Genomic DNA, 12,504 nt, shown 5'->3' with positions numbered 1-12,504 from the left:
GAGTTAAGTGAAAGTCTAGGAGGAAGCTATTTGTTCTTGTAAATTACGCTGTTTTCTACAGACCTAAAAATATACTTCAACAGTGAAGGATGATAAGATGGTGTAATATCTATAACTCAACCTGCAGGATTAACTTTTTTAAGAAATAAAATAAAAATCTGGAATTTGTGTAGATATCATCTCAAGAACGTGAGGTTCATAGTTTTACGGCATTCCGGAAATTAAGTTCTGTCAAATTTAGTCCTAGTTCTCAGCTTTCCTTTATAAAGAACTTCTATAGTTGTAAAATGACCATTTTGTGGTTACATAGTAATGAGATGCTTCAGAAACAGCTCTGTGTCTCTTAATGTTAAGCTGTACTGTTTCTTAGCTCCTGCAGAACTTAACTCCTTTATCCTTCAAGTAATACCTGGGTTTTGGCTCCCTTTTTTCTGCTTATTCCATGATGGTTGGGTTAAGTTAGTAGCTTCTGAGTGTTTCTGGCTACAAAGTGACTTTTCTTCTACAAGGCAGTAGTTGTGCATTGAAGGAAACTCTTCATTCACCTATGGGGTGAAATTCAGAGTACAATATTGGCTCAGGCCTTTGTTTGAACTTACTGACTCATCGCCCACAGCTTTGACTAATGTCTGGTTTGGGGGTGGAAGAGGAATGTACTAAACTCCTGCTATGATCCTTTTGTGTTGGCTAGACATGTAATTATATATATCAGGTCAGGAAACAGACCGCTTTTTTGAATGCATCTTGAATAATGCTGCCAAGCAATTTTTGTGGTCATTGATGTGGAGTGAAAATAAAGAAACTAGGGTGGAAAGCACTCCCGGGGCAATTAAGTTGATCAGACAAGTTTTACTGTTTTAATAGGCAGTTAATGGTTATCTTTGTCTTACATGTAGGGTCTGTGTTGCATAAAAACTCATTTATGTAGCATCTCAGATCAGTTAAGTAGTCCATGTTGAAACTGAAAGTGTTTTCAGAGTTAAAACAGCTTGCTATTGAGGGGAGAGAATTGTTTTAAAGTTAATTGTTCATAGTTTAAGCTGGACTACAAAATGTCCACATTTGCCACTTGAGAAAGCAAGGCAAACTGAAGCTAGAGCTGTTCTCCTTCTATGCAATATAATAATGCAAAATTATACAAGTGCCATAGAAGTGATTTGGAACACTTGTAGGAGCTCCCCTGTATCCTTTCATTTTCATGAAATTTGTTGATTTCAATAATAAACTTCTCATCTGACATCAATTTGGGCATACATATAAAAATAAAATGTCTTTGAGTAAAAGGTGAATCAGCAGTCTTCTGCTGCAGTAGACAGCTCTAATGCACCACGGAGCATGTAGTTCAGAGCATAAATACTGTAAGCATTAAGAAATAGTGAGTTTTTAGCTGTATTATATGGAAACTGCATACATGACTGTAGAAGAACTGTATCCAGAAATGTGAAGAATGTTGGGCAGTGTTGTTTTTGGCAAATGAAGCTTGATGTATTTTTTGTCAACAAGTCAAGGCTTAAGTTCTGTATGATAATTAAGACTTCTGAAAGATGCTGAAGTTGAATAACCAAACTGCCAGCAGTTTACCTACCAAGTCACTGTGTGAATGTGTAATATCTACACTTAGTATATGGTAGTATATATAAATGTAAAAATGTGGCTCTAGTGGTCCTTCAGATGGTAATTCTTGTTGAAAATGAGTGATATTAGCTTTATTCAGGGAGACAGACATAGTACATAGTACACATACTATTATTTTCATTTCTGTGATGTCATGTTAATATAAATACAGTATTTATGCTGTAGTCTGTTCCAGAATTTGCAAAGTAAAGGGTTGTTGCATGTTTCCTTTTTCTACTGATTTATCTTCATAAAGCTGTTTTTTTCTGAACTCTCAGTCCTGGATAATAACTCTACAATTACTTATCAGTGAAGAACTGAAGCTGAAGCTTCTGTGGCATTCTTGCTATACACAGAGCTAAAAACAGATTTAAGTTTCTACTTCACGTGGATTGTCCTCATTGATAATTACTCTTAGTGTATCATTTAGTGTTTGCTTCTTTCCCTGTTTAGTAGATTATGCTGATGGGTCAGTAAAATGGTATAATCCTTCCAGGTTTTCAGTTTCTTCAGTGTGTACATTCTCTGACATCCTGTAGCATATCTTTCGTCCCATTCAGTCTGTTTAACTCAGGGATTATACTCAAGAATACTTTCCTTGGCGTATATCCAATGTCCACATATTTGGATTCAGGCACCTTAAATTGTGTTCATTGTGGAAAAATGTTGTATTGCTTAATATCTGTAGGAGTTTTGGCTTAATATTTTCTGGATTTTCTGCACTGTTTCTGTAAACGTTCCCAGTATGAATTGAGTAATAACTATAATGTTATTCACTTACAATAGTGACTTTGTGAATTGTAACCTGTTGTATCACTGTGTGAGGGAGTGAGCGCTCAGCTTCTGCTGCTGTAATAACTGGAACTGTATTAACAGTAACTTATATGACCAAGTATTTTTGATCATGTAGCATTAGGGAAGGAAATAAACAAAAATCTTTAACACTGATTCTTAGTTTTGATTGGCTTTCCAACAGAATCGGATTCTCTGGATAGATGAGAAAAACTTAACAGCGTGTGTGGAAGCTGGCATTGTTGGACAAGATTTGGAAAAACAGGTATTTTTTAACTTGTCAAACATCTGGTATTTCTCCATATCATTCTTTGTTGTTCCTCATATCTTGTCTAAATCGCTGCATTACATACATGGTTATGAACATTACGTGCATAGTTAGGAACCACGTTGGATGCTGTATTTGATACACATTTTTAAATTACAATTTTTCTTTTAGATGTAGCCGCAAAAGACATGTACACTAAGTTGTTACATCCTATGAATTGTCACTATGCTTTCTACTTCAGACCTTGGATATACTCTTGTGGTTGCCAGGCGTGACACATTGTGCTTGTTTTGTGTACTACAATTTGAGTACTGTGATGATTAACACCTGTGCAAACTTCCACTGAAATACAGATAGAATGCAGATACGCATTTGGACAGTGCAGCAAAGGGAACTGCTTGAAAGACTGTTTTGCAGCTTGCTAGTGTTAACTAGAACACAGAGGGATTTTCACATTAGGGCAGCATGAGCAAGATAGAGATGAGTAGGGTAAAACAAACAAACAAACAAAAAAACCTCAAAGGTCAATACTATGAACATGTGGTAAGTACAGGTAGTTGAAACAGGCAAGGCTTGGAGGGAAGAAATTGAGTTCTGGTGGCAGGTAGGTGGAACGTGTAATTCGCATGAGTTTGGATCTACTGCTTTGTGCATGCCCAGTCAGTTACAAGTATTCAAAAACATGGTCTCTTGCTGTGCTTGTGTTTGTACAACTTGTAGACATCTGTAAGCTGTGACTGAAGCAAACTTCTTGTCCTCTGAGGGTATGACAAGGCTTCAACACTTCCCTAATGTGATCAGGAAGCACTTAAAGTCACAAGCTCTTCCAGTAAGAGAAAGGACCATGAGCTGGATGAGTCACCATAGACATTACATAGATATAACTTTCAATCACTAAAGTTAGAATCACTTCGTGGTACAGAACATAGTTAATAAGCCACATTATGTGGTATCTACTTGGATGTGGGTATTTGAGTTGCCCAGTACAAATTGATCATCTCAAACACTAACACAGTTATCACTTAATGTGAAAGTGCTGGGTCTTTAATTCTTTCTGTCCAACAGTTTTGGTATTGCAATTCTAAGGGCATCCAATCAACCTCAGGTGCTGTGCAGATGGCAAAGCCAAGCTAATACAGAAAAATGAGAAACAAGTGACTACTTAATGTACAGGAATGCGTGATCTGCATCACAAATAGTTGACAGCGTTGCATACAGGAAGCCCAACCAGATGGCTGTATATTAAAACACATCACTCCTTGAGAGAATTAAGTACAGGCAATTTGCTCACGTTTTCTGCAGACCTGCTGCATATCACATTAGAATGGAAAGAACAAGAGATTAAGTGCCTTATTTATTGGCAGCATTTGTGCAAAGTTGGCAGTTACTTAGTTATGATTTTTTTCTGTATGTATCTGAATTCTCACCTTCTTACAAACAATAGAGGTCTTAGTTTTAAAATATGGAGGAGGAGTATTATAGGTTGATATATAGCACAACATATACCCAGGAGGAGCAGAATCAATTTGCATTTCATTTATATATCAAAGACAAAATTTGCGCCTGAATAATTGTGTGTGTTATCAGGATATTTGCTCTTTTAAAGAAAATAAACCTAAAATATTCAATACTAAGCAAATGCAAGCTCTGTAGAATGTATTTTTACTCTCTTCAGCTTGGTGAAAGTGGCTTCTGTACAGGCCATGAACCAGACTCCATGGAGTTCAGTTCACTAGGAGGATGGGTAGCAACACGAGCATCAGGCATGAAAAAAAACATCTACGGAAACATTGAAGATCTGGTAAATATTTCTAATACTTTTTCTAATTAATTACTCTTTTGGTTGGTGGTTTAACTTGTGTAATGACATCAAGTGAGAGGGAGAAGGGAGAATACACTGCAGTTCTGTTAACAAGTGATACAGTTTTGGCATCAAATCTTGACTCAGGAGCTTGTTTGCTAGCTTTTGGTATTAGTACTAATAAGCATTATTGCTTATCTAAAAGCTTCACTTTGGTACCCACTGGCTAGCTTCAGGAACTGTGTTGTCTTATCCTGTCCTTGCTGCCTTCTTCCACTGTTTCATGCTCTCTATTAATCCAGTGTAATAATTCTGTTAAATATGTAGGGTAGTTTCAAAAGGTGCATGCTCTCTCCTACCTGTTGTGCTTTCTTGAAGTTGTCTGGTGGAATCACTACATGTTGACAGCAAGCTAGTTCCATCTGCCTTCCCACTTCCGTAGGCTAGTAGATTGTTTTTCTTCAAATCAGCACACTGATCTAATTGATCCTGTGTGCACACAACAGTGAATTGTAATCCCACTGCATAGTATGTGGGGGCAATGAGGAAGGAAGCAAGGGACTGGGAATGGCAGTATTCTACTCTTAAATCTGTTTTAAGCATTAAAATGGTTCATCTTCATATTCAACCAGGTAAATTGTTTCCTAAAGCATTTTGAATTAAAAAATACTTTTTCTGTTTTAGTGAGTATCCCGAAGTCAAATCCTGCCTCCTTGCTTTGAACTTCTAGCTCTTTCTCATAATAGCCCTTCCTTGCCTCTTTTTCCCTTCCCTTTCCTGCAGCACACTTTTTGAGTCGTATCTTTAACACCTCAGGCTTTTTCATCATCTTGTAGTTCACAAACATGTCTGTTCTGTGCACAGAACAAACACTTTACTATCAGCGAATGAGCTTGGCAGCAAATAAGTAGTTTTTATTCAGTAGGTCTTGTTGAACTAAAACTGCTAGCACTTGTATCATCTGTACCCTACTGCCTGAAGTGTTCCTGTCTGGTGTTGTTTTTCTTGGATTGGGAAATGTGAAGCAGAAGGCTTTTCTATCGCAGGAGCATAACTTCAGACTAAAATGTAGCTTCTGAAATTTTCATTAGGAGGGGATAGGTTTGAAAGTTGACTCAGAAACGTTCATGTTTCCTAATGTCACAGTGAGAAAGTTTTGGGGAGGTGTTTACTTTCTGAGAAAATCTTACATCTAGAAATAATGTGTTATATAAGCTGCCTAAAATCCACTTGTTACAGAATCACCAGTTCATAAAATACATATAACAAAATTCTTGAACAATTCAGAACAGGATGAAAATTACTTAGCTACATGTGCCTGAAATTTTTAATGCCACTGGTTGAAATGCAGTAATTTTACTGTAGTTGAAAGCTTCACTTGCACCAAGGAAGGTTTTTTTTTTAAAGAAATTAGTACAGAATAAAAACAAAATCTTAAGTCTTCAGTAAGACTGATACATATGTAATATTGACAGTGTATTTCACTGTTTTCCTTCTTCCTAGTAGAAGTATTTCTGTAGCAGCTGATGTCTAAATTAGATTAGCTTTATCAAGCAACAGTTCTAAAGCAAAACTTAAGCAAGAAATAACATTTCTTCTGCTGCAAGCCATCTTTTTTTCCTCTCTGCAGTATTGTGTGTGTTGTGAATTTAAATGCTAGTATTCATGGCGAGCACTGTCTACACTGAGAAACAAAACAGCCTTAACTGGTACTGTCTGCTTGTGGCCAACAATTGATTGGATTTGGCATAGAACTTGGAGCAATCTGTTGTGTGGGCAAACCATGCTGCATTAGAGATAATTGTTTGTAACAGTCCTGAGGTCATCCTGAAAGTTCTTTTGGGGCTGCCTACAGAAAGTATGAAGTCTGCAGAGCTGAACTGTATAAAATGCATGTCATGCTTGATAAAAAATAAATATCATACAAAAAAAAATCTGTGTTTAATGCTAGTATGTATAGTCATTGTATATTGTTTAAACAGGTGATTCATATAAAAATGGTAACTCCCAGAGGAATAGTTGAAAAAAACTGTCAAGTACCTCGCATGTCAACAGGACCCGATATCCATCACTTCATTATGGGATCGGAAGGTATAACTCAGTAACTTCACATAAGTGCATCTTAATTCAGCTTCTATAATGGCTTGATGGTTTGAGCATATGTAATGCTGTTGCTTCTGGTGTGTCTATGGGTGGCATTCTGCAGGCATGAAGTTTTGTGTTAGGATGATACATTGAGACCTTTTTTAGGACCAAAGTTATGCAACTCTGAAAAGTGCTTAAAACAGATCTGTGGAGTTACTGTACACATCTACTGTAGACATCATGATTTAGAGGGTGTTTGTAAGAATTCACCATGTAAATTGTCAGGAACAAATTGCTTACTACTGCAGTACTGAATTTTTGGGACTTCTGACTTAGGGTACTTCATAACACTATGGTAAACACTAGTTAAGTTGTGTGATTTGCAAGAATTCCGTCTTGCAGCGCTTTACTACTGAGTTTTCCTTTTCTTCTGAAGGAACGTTGGGAGTGGTCACTGAAGTTACAATAAAGATTCGCCCACTCCCTGAATACCAGAAGTATGGCTCTGTGGTCTTCCCCAACTTTGAACGAGGGGTGGCCTGCTTGAGGGAAGTGGCAAAGCAGGTAAGGAGAAGCTTTATGCTGAATTCATGCAAGAACGCTGGTTCTAACTAGTCCAGGATCTAGGACTAGAAGTATGCTGATGCTCTAGTCTAAATTACCAATTACTGGAAAGGAGTTGAGAGGATATGAACCTCATAAGTATGTATGGCCAACGAGGCTTTTGGAAATGATGCGATGGATGATTGATCATGACCATCATTTGCTTGGCATTCTTAGCCAAATTGTGGATATGCCTTCTGATGACTTCTTTTTAAAAAGTGGGAGTTGTTAGCATATCTCAGCACAGAGATTTTGGCTCTGTATCTTCTTCAGTGAAGAGCTTTATCCTGAGATTCATTTAAGGCTATGTAAAAAGTGACCAGTATTTAGAGGAATTCAGTTGCAGCATGCAAGTAAAGGACAGTTGAATTCATGGTTCTAAAGTGAAAAGGAACAAAAGTCATGCAGTGGAAGGATGTGACCTGTGTTTACAGGGGATAGAAAGCACTACCTGAAGCACGGCAGTGTATTCAGATGAGCTGGCTGTTTTAAGGTGGAATTGTACTTATGTGTTAGTATTTAAGTAGAGCCTTCTGAGTAGCATGATCAGACAACAGGGAAGTGGATTTCAAGTAACAAAACTTGGACACGGGTATTCAAATTGTAATGTTTTTCCCGATGGCTCTGCTTCCGAGCAAATCTTACACTGGCTAGCCTCTTTCTTTATCATCCTAGGCTAACTTTCCTTGGCACTGTGCAAAACGTACCAAATCACTTCTGTGAAAGGAGGAATATATATCCTGAATTGGGGAAGTAATTTCAGAAATGTTTTAATTAATGCCAAACTAAATACAGCTTTACATTTTTCCAGTGATGGGTCTAAATTAATGACTTAATGTTCCAAGCCAGATGTTCAAACTGGTATGTGAATGACATGTATATGCTATTCAGCAGCACTTGCCAGTTCTTCTGTCACATGCTTCTACTGCTAGTGCTTGTTCTTCCTATTAAAGGTATCTAAGCAGACTGTTTCGGAATGCTTAATTGTATGGCTGATCAACATTTTAAGTCAATTAGGGAACTAGTGTCTATTCCCTAACTATGGGTTTAGAAGAGGAAAAAAACCCACAATATTAGCTGCTGATGTTGTTCCATTTCTAAGCTTCTGTTGCTACTTCTGTTTCACTGCTTACTAAAGTCTGAACTACTTATTCTTTTCTTTTGGTGCTGCTCACATCAATCTTTTTAGCAGTTACAAAGATCTCTAACAGAAAAGCTATTTTTTGTATTTATTAGTCTACTTTTATGTAAGAAAAAGCTACCTGCAGGTTGTAGGCTGGGTTGGTGTCTTTAAAACCACTCATCCAGCCTTTTTCTGTCAACCTGCCTGGTAAGATATTATTTTACTTTCTCCTTGTGTCCTTTTTCCTGTTGTGTGACAAAATATACATTAGCAATGTGATGGAGGGTGAACATGTATCAAATTAAGTGATAGAGGAATACTTCTATATCTTTGTGATTAGGTGAAGGCTAGCCTAAAATCCATGCTTTGTTGTATTCCTCTAGCTATATATTTCATTACATGACTGAACACAGCCATCACAGATTGCATGTTGTAAGCATATGTATGACCTAGAAGCTTGCTTAGCAGAAGGCAGCTATTCTTACTGTTTTTCAGACTTCTATATAGAGCATAGTTTTGATTGAACCCAGGCACGGATTTTAATTGTGACCTGATGACAGAACTTTAGTGTACCGGGTCTGAGCGGAGTTATTTTGCTCATAGCGGCCCATATGATGCTATGTTTGGATTTGTGACCAAAACAGTGTTGATACACACTAAGGTTTTAGCTGTTGCTGAAGAGTGTTTATGCAGTGGCAAGGCTTTCTACATTTACTACTCTGTTCCCGTAGTAGTTAGGGGGTGGGCAAAAAGTTTGTAGGTAATGCAACTGGGACAGTTGGTCCAAATCAACCAGAGAGAGATTCCATACCACATGATGTCAAGCGCAGCAATAAAGCTGGGGGAATTTCCTCAGGAGTTACCATTGCTTGGGGACTAGCTGGGCAGCGGTTGGCTGGTGGTGAGCAATTGCCTTTGCATCACTTGTTTTCATGTTTTTATTTCCCTTTTACCTGTTCATCCACCTTTATCTCAACCTATAAGTTTTCTCACTTGTGCCTTTCTGGTTCTCTTTCTCCACCCCACTGGAGGAAAGGGAGTGAACAGCTGTGTGATGCTTAACTGCCTACTGGGGTTAACCCACAATAGTTAGTCTCTTTTCAATGTATTTGTAATGTATATATATTTGTGATTACATAGCAGCATAAGCTCGATACTCTAATCAAATGTGGTATCTTCAGTGCATTATGGCAATACAGCTATTTTATAGAAAAACATTCAGTACTTGAAGGTTAAAGATCTTGGGGTTATGCCTGTGTTGCCTTGAGTGTAAACTGAAAATTCTCAATGCATTATATTTAGACATGCCTAATAGGTGTTGCTTCTCAAATGAAAACAAGTTTATCAATTTTCAATGATGATAATGGCCATAGATCTCTTAAGTTTGCTTCTTCTATTCTCTTTTTAAATGAAAATGTCGCTGTCATGATTTTTGGCACATCTGTTCATAAACCTTTTATTCTTCCTTCCTCTCACTCCCCTAACTCTGCCTCCAAGAGATGTGCTCCTGCATCAATTCGCCTTGTTGACAATGCACAGTTTCAGTTTGGTAAGTAGGTAGATTTTCTCAGGTGGATACCTGTTCCCAAGAGCTTTGATTGTCTTAGTATTTGAAGTCTGTATCATTTGGGAATTCTTTTGCTCAAAACTAGACAAAGAAGGCAACGATCCCTACATTCAAATTCCAGGTAATGCTATAATATGTACTTTCAGAAACAGAAATGTGTCTTAGCCTCTAGAAAAATGCTGTCAACTACAATAGTTAGTAAAGAGCCTTGCTGTGCATATAGATGTGTAAGATTTTTTTGCAACCTTTCCATTTAACAGCACATAGTCTTCTGGGAATTTTGAAATACTGGAGGCACTACCTCTATTCTGCTCTAAAGGAGTGGAAATGATAGTTTTGTAAATATTGTTCTTGAAACATTTGGTTGTGAAGAATATTAAGAAGAAGTTGGGTATCAGAGTGCAGGGGAGATTCGGAATGCAGGCATCTTACTTTGAAGGTAAGTTGGTTGGTTAAAATTGGTTGATGTAAATTTCCTAAGAGCGTCACAGTGTGTACAGATTCCTGAGAAGTAGCAGTTTGTTTTGAAAATATTCTAATGTGACAATGATTGTTTGGGCGGGGGTGAGGCAATGACACATGTTGAAAATGAGCTGTCTGGCTTTTTTTTTTAAAAAAGTTCAGATGTGGTAAATACCATAACTGTATGCAAACAGAACTAAGCTGTTGGCTTTTTTATTTTTTTTAAGTATAGAAAGTCAGTGAAGCTACTAGAGTGTTACTAAAGCTAGACATTACATAAATAGGACGATGTCAGACATGCAAAGCAATCATTTTTGAGCCCTTTTTAATGGAAAGCTGTCATTTTTAACGGTAGAAACTTTGGCAAAAGATGTGTTCTGGCTCAGGGCCCTCTTTGAGAGAACCTAAAGTTCCACAACACACAACTAGTAGTTCATAGGACTCAAAGCACTTCCTAGGCCATGCAATTTTGATTAGGCACAGAAGATGAAAAAGTGAATTGTGATTGACCTTGATAACCTCAATGTTAATACTACGAGAACAAGTCAGAATCTGATACCTGTTTTCGAGAAAAGTCTCAGTAATGAATCTTGACTTTAAATGGCTTTAATCTGGAGGTGAGAAAGTTGTTTCTTGAACCAAGTTAGTATCTGTAACACCTGAGAGCCCAGCAAGCATTGCTGCCTGCTTTGGTCATCACTGTGTTGTACTCTCTCACAAACATGTACAACAGAAGGCAGATGCACTTCTTTATTTTTATTTGGGAGGAAGCTTGACCAATTATAAGCTTTAAGTCCAACCCTAGATAAATAGATCTTTTCTTTGGCTTTGATCTGATGTTGCGGCTTATACAATCATCTGCAAAAAGTGACTCTTAAGTTTTTCTTGTGGTTTTATTAAGTAGGCTTAACTCCACTAGTTTTTACAGATCGTGTTTTAATAAATTAATGTCCTTTTGTTATCTGCTGCTTTTGTATCCTCACTTAAGTGTGCTTGGAGGCCTATTCCTTGGCATTTTCTCATATCTGCAGGGAGAGTACCTCTTTACGGAAGAGGGAAGGAGGCAAATGAATTACTGAAATTCGTGCTTTATTCAGGAGGAAATACTTCGTGAAGTATTTTAGAAGGAAGTATTGTGTAAATGGTGCATAACTTTTTTTATGAATTGGGCTCACAGCGTGTAGGCCAGATGCAAGACTGTAAAAATGAAGCAGTAATGGGAGTTCAGAAGTTGCTTGTGACTGAAAACAATGGAACAAACAGTAAAAGGCTTTCATCTCAATTAAACCCAGTCCTGAGGCAGAGATGTTAATTTAACAGACTCCAAGACACCATTTATATATCCTGGTAATTTTAGTTCTCCGTATGTGATTAAGGAAGCAATTACTAGCTTTATGTAGAAAATTTTGCACAAGTGACATAACCATTAAGGAAAAAACTGCTTAACTCTTCAACTCGCACCATTTTTGGCTATTGGTTTCAGTGGTTTTGGCATAACTTTAAAAAAGGTCAGTGGTTTTGCTTAGTTTTATAGTATAAAACTAATTAAGTGTTCTTTCAAAATTTTCCATGTGCAATATACTTGTGAAGATCTAAACTACGACAGCCTTAATTAAAGTGTCAAATGGAATATTTGTGCGCAGTTGTATGTATGCCTCTTAAAAATTAATAAAAACCTTTTCTGAAATCTTCAGAAATCTTCAGAAAGGTCCCTTTGATTATGATTAAGTGCTCTGAATGATTCTTGCAATTTTATGTACCAAGCTTTTTTTTGGTTCCTTGAAGTTAGAATTTTAAGAGCACTGATTATCTTAACACGTTTTTTCTACTTTTTGCGAAAGGTCATGCTCTTAAACCACAAGTTGCTTCCATTTTTACATCATTTTTGGATGGACTGAAAAAATTCTACATCACAAAGGTAACTGTTTTGGGGTTTAATACTGCTTGAAACTTTGCATGCTATCCATAGAATTCAAGACTGTGGGTATGCTGTCTCATGCAGCTCTGAGTTTGTCTAACAGATTGTAGGATTAGTTAGAGAATCTCAGGGTGGTTTAATCCAAAATAAGATTCTGTTTGAGGAGTTACTCCATAGGAGAGATTCTCACAGGTGTTTTCACCTTTCACACCTGTAGATGAGATTAGTGTGTCTTGTCTAACAGTAAGGCAGTGACAGAGCGAGACTGGAA

General features: G+C 37.3%; 1 protein-coding gene across 6 annotated transcripts in view; it reads left to right on the top strand.

Annotated features, from left to right (window-relative positions):
* AGPS (alkylglycerone phosphate synthase) overlaps window positions 1–12,504 on the top strand; it is an 80,520-nt gene that overhangs the window by 51,717 nt on the left and 16,299 nt on the right. For all 6 annotated transcript variants that reach the window (XM_040561936.1, XM_040561934.1, XM_040561939.1 and 3 more), the window contains 6 exons: window positions 2,591–2,671; window positions 4,350–4,475; window positions 6,458–6,566; window positions 6,997–7,124; window positions 9,784–9,835; window positions 12,157–12,233. In XM_040561936.1, the coding sequence (XP_040417870.1) occupies window positions 2,591–2,671; window positions 4,350–4,475; window positions 6,458–6,566; window positions 6,997–7,124; window positions 9,784–9,835; window positions 12,157–12,233 (573 nt within the window). The remainder of the gene's footprint in view (window positions 1–2,590; window positions 2,672–4,349; window positions 4,476–6,457; window positions 6,567–6,996; window positions 7,125–9,783; window positions 9,836–12,156; window positions 12,234–12,504) is intronic.

This window comes from Cygnus olor, chromosome 6 (assembly GCF_009769625.2).
Source record: "Cygnus olor isolate bCygOlo1 chromosome 6, bCygOlo1.pri.v2, whole genome shotgun sequence".
In the NCBI taxonomy this organism is placed as follows: Eukaryota; Metazoa; Chordata; class Aves; order Anseriformes; family Anatidae; genus Cygnus; species Cygnus olor.
This window is presented reverse-complemented; position numbering and strand designations above follow the sequence as displayed.